At 42.9% G+C, this 14,431-nt stretch overlaps 1 protein-coding gene across 1 annotated transcript; it reads left to right on the top strand.

Annotated features, from left to right (window-relative positions):
• The first annotated feature begins 1,438 nt into the window (after positions 1-1,438).
• Positions 1,439-8,793, top strand: LOC115784926 (uncharacterized). The gene is made up of 4 exons (XM_030736329.1): positions 1,439-1,743; positions 5,903-6,493; positions 6,614-6,733; positions 7,198-8,793. The coding sequence occupies exons 1-4, from the start codon at positions 1,514-1,516 to the stop codon at positions 8,195-8,197; spliced, it is 1,941 nt and encodes a 646-aa protein (XP_030592189.1). The 5' UTR covers positions 1,439-1,513; the 3' UTR covers positions 8,198-8,793.
• The last annotated feature ends 5,638 nt before the right edge of the window (positions 8,794-14,431 follow it).

Genomic DNA, 14,431 nt, shown 5'->3' with positions numbered 1-14,431 from the left:
ACAAACATAAGAATCTTAAAATGAATCCTAAAATGTACAGGCAACCAGTGAAGTGAGGCCAGGACAGAGGTCATGTGCTCTCTCTTTTGAGTTCCCATCAAAAGTCGTGCAGCAGCATTTTGAACCAGCTGCAGACGTGAGAGTAGCGACTGACTGACTCCAAAATAAAGTGAATTACAGTAATCCAGTCGAGATAAAATAAAAGCATGGATTATTTAATCTTGTTCAAAAGATTAGCTCTAAAGTTCTTGTAACCAGGGTTTAAAGTGGTCCAGAATGGTGTTCCAGCACCTTCTTTTAATGAATCTACCCAAACACTGTTGAGCAGTTTTTCTTGTCCTGCACTCTGTTTAGCTGATACCTCAGAGACAGCTAATGATCCTGCTGCAAACATCCTTTTTTCTTCATGGTTCACATTAACTGTACCATGAACAAATCTCTGTTCATGATACTGATAACATCACGCAAGCACGAGGCAAGAGGAGCTCACATCAATGGATTCTTTCTTATGTAGCATTTTTCTTCAGTGCTTTCTAACATTTACACTCCAATGAAAACAGCAACAGGAGCTTCAGTATCTTGCCCAAGTATACTGAACCAAACAGGAATTGAACCAGTTGTTAGCCCTGCAGTCAGTAGATGGCCCACTTTACCTGAGCTACAGCCACTCCACACAAATGCAGTAACTTCTTTGAAGTGGCAGGTCATTTTAAATTTAACAGTAACATATGACACACATATGTTATGTGTGTCATATGCACAGCAGCATGCTGGGTAAAGATACAGAGATGATTTTCCATGGAAACAAAATGTTGGGTTTGTGAGCATTTTTCACTCAGATGATTTTTTTTTTCTTCACTAAGGTAAGGACTGCTCAGCAAGTGACATAAAATCTGCAACTTTAAAAGTAATCATAGGGGGCTCATATTTCTGTCTTCATCTGTATCTGATTTTAAAAAATCAAACAATACATGTGTGCTTTAAAGTATTTCCCATGTGACGCTAAACAGCAAAGAAGTTTTAACACAACTTTTACTAAATTAGTCAGTCAAAAGTCAGTTGTGTATCTTTGTTGCTGGACAGCAGCCTGCAGTCATTTGTTGTAGTTTTAAACTCGTCTCCTGTGCAATCCCAGCCCATCCTTCCTTCTCAAGCTCCTCCAGGTTGGCGCGGATTTTGGTCTTCAGTTTATCCCGCAGATTCTCAGTGGGATTCAAATCAGGGCTTTACGCAGTTTAACTTCTTTTTATTGGTGACCGTGGCCATGTGACAAACACACACACACTCCCTTTCCAGTTTTTTTTTTTTTCCCTCACAATAAAAGTCCAACTGAACTAATCCGTCAGCAGTCCTCACTCTATCAATAACACATAACTGAAGCTTTGTTGTGGACATTTTTAGAACATAAATGTGCCTTAATACCAACAGCAGAAACTGTGTCAGCTCCCTTAATAAACAAAGGTCAGCTGGTTTCAGACCATCAAAGCTGTCACACGGACAGGTGTGGCTCCTGATGTGGAGAAAGGAAAACGAAACTAAACATTCCTGGACAGTCAGCTTTTTTTCCGGGGTGGAATATTGTCATTTCATCAGATTCCTTCGAGACGTGAACTTGACGTTTGTTAACAGCCAAACATCGGACCTGATCCATCCAGTTTTTATTTTTCGTTGCGCAGGTAAAGGTGAGACCTCAGTGAGGAGCTGCGCACAACACACGGAGAGCAGGAAGATGTCTGCGGCGAGGTAAAGTGGCTCCTTCTGCACGGGAAGTTTTTATAGCATTAACTGTAAAATTAATATATACTATGATTAGGTGACAAGTCACAACAAAATACAGAATAAGCGCTTTGAAATAACACATTTAGCAACTTTAAAAGCATAATTTTGAGGAAAAGGCCCGCTGTACCTTCTCACAAGCAGACGATTTTACTCGATCACTTTAATCAGCTGCAGTTGCTGTTACACTCTCAATTGTTGTTATATTGCATTTAATATTAAACGCTTGTGATAGGCCTAATAGTTTTTAATTGCAAAACAACACAAAAAGTGTGTTGACATGTAAATCTTTTCATTATTTTCTTTTAGTAATCATTTGAAGCCCAGAAGATGTAAAATTATTCAGCATTTTTCCAAAAGCAATTCTTTTTCAGAGCGGAACTTGTAAATCTTATAAAGGGCAAAGTCTGTGGTTAAGGAATGAATATTACCCCCCCTGCAACAGATATAACAGCTGAATGCTACATAATATACTATAATATACATAATAACGAGTTAATTAACTCGTTATCTCGAGAAAACCATCAGAAAAAAGTTTATACGTACCATGGCCGCTCTCGGCTTCCGTAGTGTCCTGCCTGAAGTCAAACATTATTGGTAATAATGAGTCCCAGCAGTAATTTAAGAAAGTGCTGCTGGGACTGGGGTGATAATGTTCTAGTTTTTCATATTTTTAATACATTTGAAAGGGATTAAACAGAGACAATTATACCCACTCACAGAACACACACACACACAAACAAACAAACAAACAAACAAACACACACACACACACACACACACACACACACACACACACACACACACACACACACACACACACACACACACACACACACACACACAGAGCGGCAGCCTTTTGTGCTTTGGCGCCACCTGTTGGTTAAACTGTATACATGCTGCAAAGATTAAAGTAGTGATAAAGCTGAGTTGTGATTTCCGCAACTGAACTCAGCTGAGCTCCCTCCCCAGGCGCCTCAACCCACACACCTTTCACACATTCACACATTCACACCTTTGTTCAGGTGACCTCAATAGGTCACTTGATACATTGGGGCAAAGTCCCAAATTGGTTTCACCCGAAACCGCTGGCTGTAATCAGGGGCGGACTGGCATACATTACTACCGGGGATTTCCCCGGTGGGCCGATGGGTTAGTGGGCCGCCGGCTGTTTAACTCAGTCCGTGGAGGAGCCATTGCCGCGCACTGTGGCCCCGGCCCATAGTCACGCTGCTGTTTAACGGTGCCTATTACCTCTCCCCCGCTCCAGACAGGCAAATCTGCTTTGCGCGCGGCCGCGGAATGAGCCTGTAAACACATGAACGAGCATGCCGGCCAGCTGATGCGGGCTGACGGCATGCAGCGGAGATCAGAAATAAAAAAAAACTTGTCCCAGAAAATCCGGGCTGGACTACGAAAACATACAGCAGCTGTGTCACTTATTAATACAAGTAATCACGAACTGGAAAAGCCTTGTCCATACTAATGCCACATTAATTACATCTCCCTGTTTGTATCCCATGAGTGACAAGTCAAGAGAGAGACGCCAGTTGCACACTGTCACTGCTGAGGGGGTCTAACTCATCATGTGATCCCTCCGCGACACTGTTGACACTACTGAAACGTGAAAAAATAAGTCCGCATTGCCATAAAGATGGAGCAGTCTAAGCCAGGGTCTAAACAAACGACGAAACGTAAAGGTGGCGCTGAAAAGCTGAGAGAGAAAAAAAGAAAATGGTGTATGATACAGCACCATAGGGCTTGCATACAAGTTTCTGCTAACCCTGTCTGTAACACAGGTAGCTTGTGAAAGAAGCTTTTCCACTCTAAGGTTCATCAAAAACAGGATTAGGAGCTCTCTTTCACAACAGCACCTTGAGGCTTTCATGCTCCTGGCTACCAGACAGATGTCCTAAAGATGCTGGAGAGTGATAAAATTATAGATGGTGTAGCAGAAAAGAGTGGGTTGCTGCAGAGGTTACTCACTGAGTGAACAATGTAGGTTTCAGTAGCTTTCCAGTTGTTTTTCCCCTGTATTTTGTCAGGGTCAAGTTGTTAAGTTTGTTAGTTATTTTGTTATGCCATATTATTGTATTATTGTAATCATATTATTGCTGGAAGTAATATTGTCCATATGACAATAAAAGTCATATACACTACGTGCCATGTATAGATTCATATACAGTATACACACACACACACACACACACACACACACACACACACACACACACACACACACACACATACAGATATATATATATATATATATATATATATATATATATATATATATATATATATATATATATATATATATATATATATATATATATATATATATATATATATAGTGGGCCAGTCTGTCAGGAACTCCCGGGCCACTTTTTCTCCCCAGTCCGCCCCTGGCTGTAATGACCCACGCCTCCTTTCATACCTTGGCACTTGTGATTATGCACATGAACAACAGTATGTCACAACCACCTCCAGGGGACTACACCCATTAGGGTTTAGATGCCTGGGTCACTCCACCTTCTGGTTTGAGAACTGAAGAAGCCTTTCAGATGAGAGGTGAAACATCTTCAATAAACAAAAAGAAGTCCAATCGCCCTTTTTCAAGCTCCAGAGAGTCCTATGACCTGGATGACTGAGAACCTACACAGACAAATTGCATTACACTTTTTTACCAGACCCTGTAGTAATAACTCACATCCTTTGCTGCTTTGGTGCCATCTGCTGGTTGAACTGTATACATGCTGCAAAGATTCAAGCAGTGATAAAGCCGAGCTGTGATTTCCACAACAGACATGTTAGTGAAAGCTATGTTGTGTGTCATTCATAACATTAAAGGTGACGCCATGATATTTAGCTGTAACAGTGGCAGAGCATGCAAATTTTGTTTATTCATTTTAATATTCAGAATTCTGCTTCTCCAGCTCCTGTTATGTGTGAATATTAGCTGGTTTGTGACTGCTAATAATTAAGTGGCTACTCATCTATGTGTATATTATTATTTTTAAATAATTATACAGTCATTTTTTTATTGAAGTTTGAAAAGGCTAAGCAGTCCTGTACTTTACAAGTAAAATACAAAATAAGGACAAGACCAGTAAAGCAGTCTCTGACCTTTGTTGGTACAAAACCTGTTTCTGTATCTGAGCCAACATCAGACCAAAACCAGGAGACTTTATATCTGAATGTCATAATTCGTACAGGGCAATGGAGCATAACTCCACCAATGTGGCAGTGTGGTGTTGCTTTTAGAGAGACAGGGTGTTTTGTTGCCTGCTCCTCATTTGATTAAAGTATATGCCTGGGCTAATTTATACAAATCAGGGGCATGTGGTGTGATAACCTCTCACCACTGGTTTCAGTTAGAAGGACTGAGGCAGACAGCCCGTACCAGGTGTTCATCCAGTCAGGTGTAGCTCAGTGTTTGCACAGGTGTAAACACAGGCGAGAACTTGTCAATCATTAATGATCAGTTTCTATCAGCTCACCCATCTGAGAAAGGGGATAGTTTGAAAAACTACCCCTGTGGACATGTTTCATAGTTTAGGTGTATGACTGTAGCAGTGGTTAGTTTGTAACTTAAGCTGATAAAATTGTTCGCAAGTGCCACTTTCCTTTTTCTAACCCTACCCCTACCCCTAACTTTTTTGTAATTATTTTTATATTTATTTTAACGTATTTCTTAATTTTAGTACTTTCTATACTCTTTTGCACTTCCATTATGCGGTACAATTTCAGATTTAGGTGTATGTTTACACCGTTCCACCTCAGGTGTTGGATTTGTGTTGTGCTGTGCTGGGTCACGTGTGCACATTAGTGACCAGTGGATTCCACTCCTAATCTAATCCTTACAAAATGTGATGCTGCACTGTAGGCGAGTGGGAGATAGGCAGTGATGCTAAGCATTGAAGGGCATAAATGTCACATTTGGACGTGGAAGAATTGAGAAAGGTCTCATAATATTTTGGCTACCTTCCAGTTCATTCACACATTAGCAACAAAAGTGTTTAAACTATTAAAAATGTCATGTTGTGCATTCTTAACTGAGCTCTGTAAGCAAGCTGTCATGCAGACGTTTGGTTTGACTTCACTTTCCGGTTTCTTTGTGTTACAGAAAGGAGCTGCAGGAGGCCTTGTGCCGCTACACTACAGACACCCTCACCTACATCCACACAGCGAGAGGATTCTGTGAGATGTTCTCTAAATGGATGCTCTGGAGGGAGACAGAGGTAGAAATGATGGTGGACATCAAAGACAGAGTTGACACGCTTGACCTAAGCATCAGCCATGTTACTAAGTCAGAGGACAAGGGTAAGGCCTTTCTGGAGTACATGAAGAGCAAGGTGACTGTGAATGTCGACAGCAAGCGCGCAGAGCTGGAGAACGAGCTGGTCGAAGTGCTGAAGGACACTACAGGCGGCCTGGAGAATCTCAGCTGCTTCCTGGATGCAGTGGAGAAGTTGGCAGTGACCTCACTGCACGTGTTCACGGAGAACCAGGTGTTACACCTGCCCGAAGGGATCAGCCCTAAATATGTTCAGGCTGTCATCGCGGCTGCACGACTAATCTGCCCCCTGCTGCTCGAGTTTAAAAGAGATGCAAATGTCTTCTTCCTCCCCAAACTTCAGAATGTGGAAGTGCTGGCATATCAGCTGGACAGATACATGCAGACCTCCAAGATGATCTGTGAGAAGTTGGACAAAAGGTAAACAGCTAAATAATAAACAAAATAACATCCAAATATGCATAATATATATGCATAATGTGCACATTTTGCACAGTAAACATCTATTGTATAAAATAAGTTGACCTGCATCCTTCACAGCTGCTTCAGTGACTTTGACCTGAAGATGTCCGTGGAAACTGTGGTTGACCTTGATGTGGATTTGTCCGAGGATGACATAAAGAGGATGCTTGATCACATGAATCTGCTTGATGAAATCAGGTACGGGTTGATGCTACAGTGAGACTGGTTTGACTCCCAGTTAGTTAAATATGGATGCTTGCTCTGGACTTTGCATTATATAAAAGAATGATATAGCATCAGGGTCTGAAAAGTGAAGCCAGTGTAGATGTTCCTTAAACCTATAATCTTTGTCATTGGCAGCAGGGAAGACTTTTGTCTTTGCAAAAACAAGTCCTGTTGTATTTAAGTGAATTGGGAAACAACCCTGCAGTTCACTTGATTTATGACCTCATTTAACACTTGACTAATAAATTCTTGGTCTCGATAGTTTGTTTCAAGGTGCTTTTCATTTTGGTGAATTTTAGTCCTTGTGATTGATGACCTGTCAGCCTGTTGATTGACGCACCACCCGTCTTATGTGCTTAAGTAGATGTTCTTTTAAACAGGACCATTTGCTTTTGGCATCCTATTTGTTCTTTAAAATTTCTGCTTTCTCCTCTTAGGATGAACGAGTGCTTCCGGACGGTGTTCCTGTTCCAGGAGGAATTGTGTCATGGCTTCATCAGTGAGTTTGACGAGCGGCAGCCCAGGATGCTGCAGTTTCTAAACGAGCTGGAAGAGACTGCTGTTCAGTTAGACAGAATGAGTAAAGGGGCAAAGATCTCCAGTGTGGCAGGCAGCTCAGTGGGGGCAGTTGGAGGTGTGCTGTCCATTGTTGGTTTGGCATTAATTCCTTTCACAGCAGGAGTGTCTCTAGCTTTAACAATGACTGGACTTGGGCTGGGAATCACCAGTGGAGTCAACAGCGCTGTGACCACTGCAACAGAGGTTGGAGTAAATGCTACACAACGGAAGAAAGCCAGTGAAGTCTTTCAGAACTTTATGGAAGATGTACAAAGTCTCCAGGATTGTGTGCAGGAGGTGACCGATCAGGCTCTCTCCAAAATGGAAGCAAGTGACATAGATATAGCTGTGGGAGTAGGCAGGATTGCAGCTAATGCTGGTAGTGTTGGAAGGTGTATTGATGCTCTTGTTGATTCTGCCTCTGTAGTTAAAGTGTTAAAAAATGAAGAGCTGATCACAAGTGCTGGTAAAGTTGTGGCTGAGGAAGGAAAAGCGTTACGTAATGCACCCAGGGTGGCCTCAGATATCCCAGATATTGGTCAGGCAGCAGCCAAAAGCTCCCTGGCTGTCTCTAAGTCAGCAAGAGCAGGTCTCATTGCACTCAATGCTCTCTTCCTCGGCATGGACATCTTCTTCATCTGTAAAGACAGCATCAGTCTGGCTAAAGGCAGCGAGACTGAAGTCTCACAGTTCATCAGAGCCAGAGCTGCACTTTGGAGCTCGGAGATGGACTCATGGCAGAAGATCCGCGACCTTCTCAATGAAGGTCTGCCAACATCAGAAAAAAAGAAAGCCGTCCTGGAGACTCCAATTTATCTGGAGATGGAGGTGAAGAAACCGAGTGAAGCAGAAAGGGTGGAGCCAGCCGCTGAAAGCTGATGACAAACTGAAATCAGACAGTTTTGTAGTAAAGTTTGGATCACTGATACACACTCACAGTGACGCTCTTTGCTACTGAAACTATCATCAGATTTTAGATCAGTTTCATGTGAACAATGTTTGAGAACTGAACTCAGCTTATAGCTTTCAGTTCAGCAACAGCAACCAGTGAAGCGTCATCATGCTGCCAAGAAGTAACTGAAAAACAGAGAAATGTCTTCATTTCAGGGTTGTGATCCCTGCATTACAAAGTATCCTTGGAGAAAATAGCTACAATTCAAAATCTGCTTAATGTGTATGATTTGTACATAACTCTGCTGCACATTTACACAGTCAGCTATAAAAACTCGATTCATGAGATTATTGAAGCAAGTATGCAATCAAATATAAAATTACTTCCAGATACAGAATTTTTCTATATTTCTATGTTATCAAAAACAAACCGATGATATAAAATTCTGGTGTATATGTTTGAGAACTGATGTCTCTGTTAAGTTTAACTGAAACACTAATCACATGTAATGGACATGTAAATATTATGTCACAATTTTGACTTTATTTGTAAAGTTTTTTCATTTACTATCATGTTTCTCTTTTTATAAATACTTATATCCTTGAATTTTGTCTCTGTGCAAAAATAAAGGCTTAACTCATCCCATAAAATGTGTTGAAATTCTTTAATGTACTCAGTGACTATATAAACACTATAGAGCTGCGCAGAAATTAAATCAATTGCCTATTTAAGAGTTGATATTTTACATAAAACAGCATAGTTGATTACATTGTAGTTTATTATTACCAAAACATTTAGTTAGAATCTGTGTGGTAAGGCAACAGGAGCCCAGAATGCACACAGGGACAGTTTTGGATGACAACTTGGACTCCTTTGAACAGTCTTGTTAAAATGCATTTACTTTTATTGCTACAGTATTTAACAAGGTCACTGAGGTATATGTACATTACCAGTGCATTGCCCTTACAGTAAAAAAACAAAAACAAACAAGCAAACTTATAAAACCTACTTTTATTCAGCAAGAAGATGTGTGACAACCAAAAAAAAAAAACGACCAAAAACCTTTCATTGCTTGGCAGGTGATGGTGCTGAGATACAACTAAGAGATAAACACACTGAATAGAAACTGAGTAAAAAGGAAAAATAGAAAAGCAGAGTTCAGTGATCAGAGGGAGATATGGCTGTGGTGGGAGAAGAAACTGCTGCAAAGTGTTGCAGTAACAATGCTTTGAAATGCAAGCAGTGCGACCAACCTGCAGCATCTGTGTCTGTGTTAAAAACTATTTAAATTCTGCATTCAATCCATAACCTGACATGTTTGCATACCAGTTTGATCCCAGCTGTTGTACCAGCTGTAATTAAATCGGCTACAGTGTTGCCTGTTTAAGAAACAATATTTAAATAAAAACAGCATACTTTATTGGTTCATATTTAGTCAAAATCTGTGTTAGTGTGGTAAAGGAACAGGAGTCCAAAATACAAACAGGGAAGAGATGGTTTACAATTAGACACCTTTGAAAATGATTCTCACGCTTGAAGCAGCTTCTTAGAATTTTGTTTTGTTTGCAAGATTCAGATTAAAATCTCACAGCTGTGGTTTCAGCTTCAGAGGCAGATATGTGATATATGAATATCCTGTTGAAGTGAAGCTAAACATACACAATAGTGACAGTTTTATTGCCACACAGTGTTTAACAATGCTGTTACTGATATACAGGGGTTGGACAATGAAACTGAAACACCTGTCATTTTAGTGTGGGAGGTTTCATGGCTAAATTGGACCAGCCTGGTGGCCGATCTTCATTAATTGCACATTGCACCAGTAAGAGCAGAGTGTGAAGGTTCAATTAGCAGGGTAAGAGCACAGTTTTGCTCAAAATATTGCAATGCACACAACATTATGGGTGACATACCAGAATTCAGAAGAGGACAAATTGTTGGTGCACGTCTTGCTGGTGCATCTGTGACCAAGACAGCAAGTCTTTGTGATGTATCAAGAGCCACGGTATCCAGGGTAATGTCAGCATACCACCAAGAAGGACGAACCACATCCAACAGGATTAACTGTGGACGCAAGAGGAAGCTGTCTGAAAGGGATGTTCGGGTGCTAACCCGGATTGTATCCAAAAAACATAAAACCACGGCTGCCCAAATCACGGCAGAATTAAATGTGCACCTCAACTCTCCTGTTTCCACCAAAACTGTCCGTCGGGAGCTCCACAGGGTCAATATACATGGCTGGGCTGCTATAGCCAAACCTTTGGTCACTCGTGCCAATGCCAAACGTCGGTTTCAATGGTGCAAGGAGTGCAAATCTTGGGCTGTGGACAATGTGAAACATGTATTGTTCTCTGATGAGTCCACCTTTACTGTTTTCCCCACATCCGGGAGAGTTACGGTGTGGAGAAGCCCCAAAGAAGCGTACCACCCAGACTGTTGCATTCCCAGAGTGAAGCATGGGGGTGGATCAGTGATGGTTTGGGCTGCCATATCATGGCATTCCCTTGGCCCAATACTTGTGCTAGATGGGCGCGTCACTGCCAAGGACTATCGAACCATTCTGGAGGACCATGTGCATCCAATGGTTCAAACATTGTATCCTGAAGGCGGTGCAGTGTATCAGGATGACAATGCACCAATACACACAGCAAGACTGGTGAAAGATTGGTTTCATGAACATGAAAGTGAAGTTAAACATCTCCCATGGCCTGCACAGTCACCAGATCTAAATATTATTGAGCCACTTTGCGGTGTTTTGGAGGAGCGAGTCAGGAAACGTTTTCCTCCACCAGCATCACGTCGTGACCTGGCCACTATCCTGCAAGAAGAATGGCTTAAAATCCCTCTGACCACTGTGCAGGACTTGTATATGTCATTCCCAAGATGAATTGATGCTGTATTGGCCGCAAAAGGAGGCCCTACACCATGCTAATAAATTACTGTGGTCTAAAACCAGGTGCTTCAGTTTCATTGTTTAACCCCTGTACGTTCACTGGACACTTTTGTCTTCAAAACTGCCTCAAATTTTCTAAAGAACAGCCTTTGTTTTTATAGGCACACATTAGTTTAGTCAAGTACACACATTTAAAGCATTAAGTATCAGACACTTAAAAAAAACAAACATTTTAATAACAATTAAAAACAATAATGAAAAAGTTATAATAAAGCAATAAATTATTAATACAAATAAATAAAACGTAAAATAAAACAAGAAGAATGTGATACTTTGAGGAAAATGAAACTGTGAGTGACAGAGTGAGTGGTGTGAAGAAGAAGAAGAAGAAGAAGAAGAAGAAACAGCCTTTATTGTCCCACAGAGGGGAAATTTGGGTGTAACAGCAGCCGCAGTTATTATAAATATAAATAAAGATATAATAATTCACACTATTAAGAAAAGAATATATATAAAATCAACAAACAATATTAACCTTAATACTACTAATAATAATAACACTATATACAATGTGCATGATGTGCCGGACTATTTACAGTATATTATATATTATCCTACATTGTGTAGGTTATTGTGGTTTTTGTTGGGAGCAGTGATGATTATACAGTCTTACAGCTGCTGGGAGGAAGGATCTGCGGTAACGCTCCTTTGTGCATTTAGGATGCAGCAGTCTGTCACTGAAGGAGCTCTCCAGCTCAGCAACAGTTTCATGCATGGGATGGGAGACCTTGTCCATCAGTGATGTTATTTTGGTCAGAGTCCTTCTGTCTCCCACCACCTGCACTGAGTCGAGAGGACATCCTAGGACAGAGCTGGCTTTCCTGATGAGCTTGTCTATCCTCTTCCTCTCAGCTGTAGACAAGCTGCTGCTCCAACATACTGCTGCATAGAAGATGGCTGATGCCACCACAGAGTCATAGAAGGTCTTCAGGAGTGTCCCCTGCACTCCAAAAGACCTCAGCCTTCTCAGCAGGTAGAGTCTGCTCTGACCCTTCCTGTAGAGGGTTAGGGTTAGGGTTAGGGTTAGTGTTATGAGTCCAGTCCAGTTTATTGTTTAGGTGAACACCCAGGTACTTATAAGAGTCCACTATCTCAATGTCCACTCCCTGGATGTTCACCGGTGTCCGTGTGGTGGGTCTGCGCCTGCGGAAATCCACCACCAGCTCCTTGGTTTTAGCGGCGTTGATCAGGAGGTGGTTCCGCTGGCACCAGTCCACAAAGTCCTGAGTCCACTGTCTGTACTCTGAGTCATCCTCACCTGTGATGAGGCCAACTATGGCAGAGTCGTCAGAGAACTTCTGCAGATGGCAGCGTGGGGAGTTGATGGAGAAGTCTGCAGTGTAGAGGGTGAAGAGGAACGGTGCCAGCACAGTTCCCTGTGGGGCCCCCGTACTGCAGACCAGCCTGTCAGAGACACAGCCCTGTGTCCTCACGTACTGTGGGCGGTCAGTGAGGTAGTCCAGTATCCACTCGGAGATGTGGTGGTCCACTCCTGACAGTTCCAGCTTGTCTCTCAGAAGTCCTGGCTGGATGGTGTTAAAAGCACTGGAGAAATCAAAGAACATGATCCTCACAGTGCTTCCCGGCTTCTCCAGGTGGGTCAGAGCTCGGTGGAGGAGGTAGATGATGGCGTCATCCACCCCGATGCCAGGCCGGTAGGCGAACTGCAGCGGGTCCAACGAAGACGACACCATGAGGCGTAGATGGTTGAGGACCAGCCTCTCGAGGGTCTTCATTAGATGCGATGTCAGGGCTACCGGCCTGTAGCTGCTAAGATCCTTTGGATGTTTGGTCTTTGGTACCGGTACCACACAGGAGGTCTTCCACAGTTGTGGTACTTTCCCCAGCTTCAAGCTCAGGTTGAACATGTATCCCATGATGCCACACAGCTGATCTGCGCAGCACCTCAGGAGCCTGGAGCTGATGCCGTCTGGACCAGCAGCCTTTCGCACCTTGATCTTACGTAGCTCCTTCCTCACATGATGAGTTGAGAGGGACAAGATGGAGGTGGGGGATGGGGGTTGTGAGATGGAGTCCTCAGAAGTGAAGGGGGTGGGTGATGGCTGAGAGCTGAGAGGTGTGAGGTCCCAAGAAGAAGAAAGGTTGGCAGTCATTAAAGATGGTGGGGCTGACAGCAGGGGGGACTGGGCTGGGGGAGGGGTGGGTGGCTGGTCAAACCTGTTAAAGAACTGGTTCAGGTTGTTAACCCACTCTAAGTCTCCCACAACCCTAGGGCTTGGTTTGTGGCCTGAAATTGAGTTCAAACTCCTCCAAACCCCACTGATGTTGCTCTGCTGTAGCTGGTCCTCCATCTTCTTCCTGTAGATGTTTTTTCCATCCCTGATTTTCCTTCTCAGATCCTTCTGCACGGCTCTCAGCTCCTCCTTATTTCCTGATCTAAAGGCTCTCTTCTTCTCCTTCAGGAGAGCCTTTATTTCAGAGTTGATCCAGGGTTTGTTGTTTGAAAAACACCGTACCCTCCTGGTGGGCACAGTGTTTTCCACGCAGAAATTGATGTAATCAGTGATGCAGTCCGTGATGCTGTCGATGTCCTCCCCATGAGGGGCACAAAGCTCTTCCCACACAGTGGAGCTAAAGCAGTCTCTCAGAGCTTCTTCAGTCTCCTCAGACCATTTCTTCACTGTGTGTGTCACAACTGGTTCTCTGTGTACCAAGGGTTTGTACACAGGCTGGAGATGAACCAGGTTGTGATCTGAGCCCCCCAGGGGAGGCAGAGGTGATGAGCTGTATGCCTCCTTGATGTTGGCATACAGTAGATCCAGTGTGATGGTATTCCTGGTGTGGCAGGTGACATACTGGGTGAAGGTGGGGAGAGTGGAGGACAGGGAGACGTGGTTAAAGTCCCCTGAGATCAGAAAGAGGGCCTGTGGGTGCTGTGTTTGGAGTCTGCTGGTAGTAGCATGGAGGACATCGCAGGCTGCAGCAGCGTTAGCAGAGGGCGGCACATACACAGTTATCACAATAACATGTGAAAACTCCTGAGGAAGATAGTGCGGTCTCATACCAACAGCGAGCAGTTCAATGTCCTTACTGCAGAGCGTCTCTTTGATGGTTAGATGTCTGGAGTTGCACCATCTATCGTTCACAAACACAGCCAGACCCCCGCCCCTCTTCTTACCACTCTCCTTGGTTCTGTCGGCACGGATCAAATGAAATGATCAAATGAATGTGTGGAGCCTAGGACTGTAAAAGATCTGATAAATAAACTGGAACAAACCCATGAAAGCACTCAATATTTCAGAATCAA

This window comes from Archocentrus centrarchus, chromosome 8 (assembly GCF_007364275.1).
Source record: "Archocentrus centrarchus isolate MPI-CPG fArcCen1 chromosome 8, fArcCen1, whole genome shotgun sequence".
Classification (NCBI taxonomy): Eukaryota; Metazoa; Chordata; class Actinopteri; order Cichliformes; family Cichlidae; genus Archocentrus; species Archocentrus centrarchus.
The sequence above is the reverse complement of the archived record's forward strand: the minus strand, read 5'-3'. Positions and strand labels throughout refer to the sequence as shown.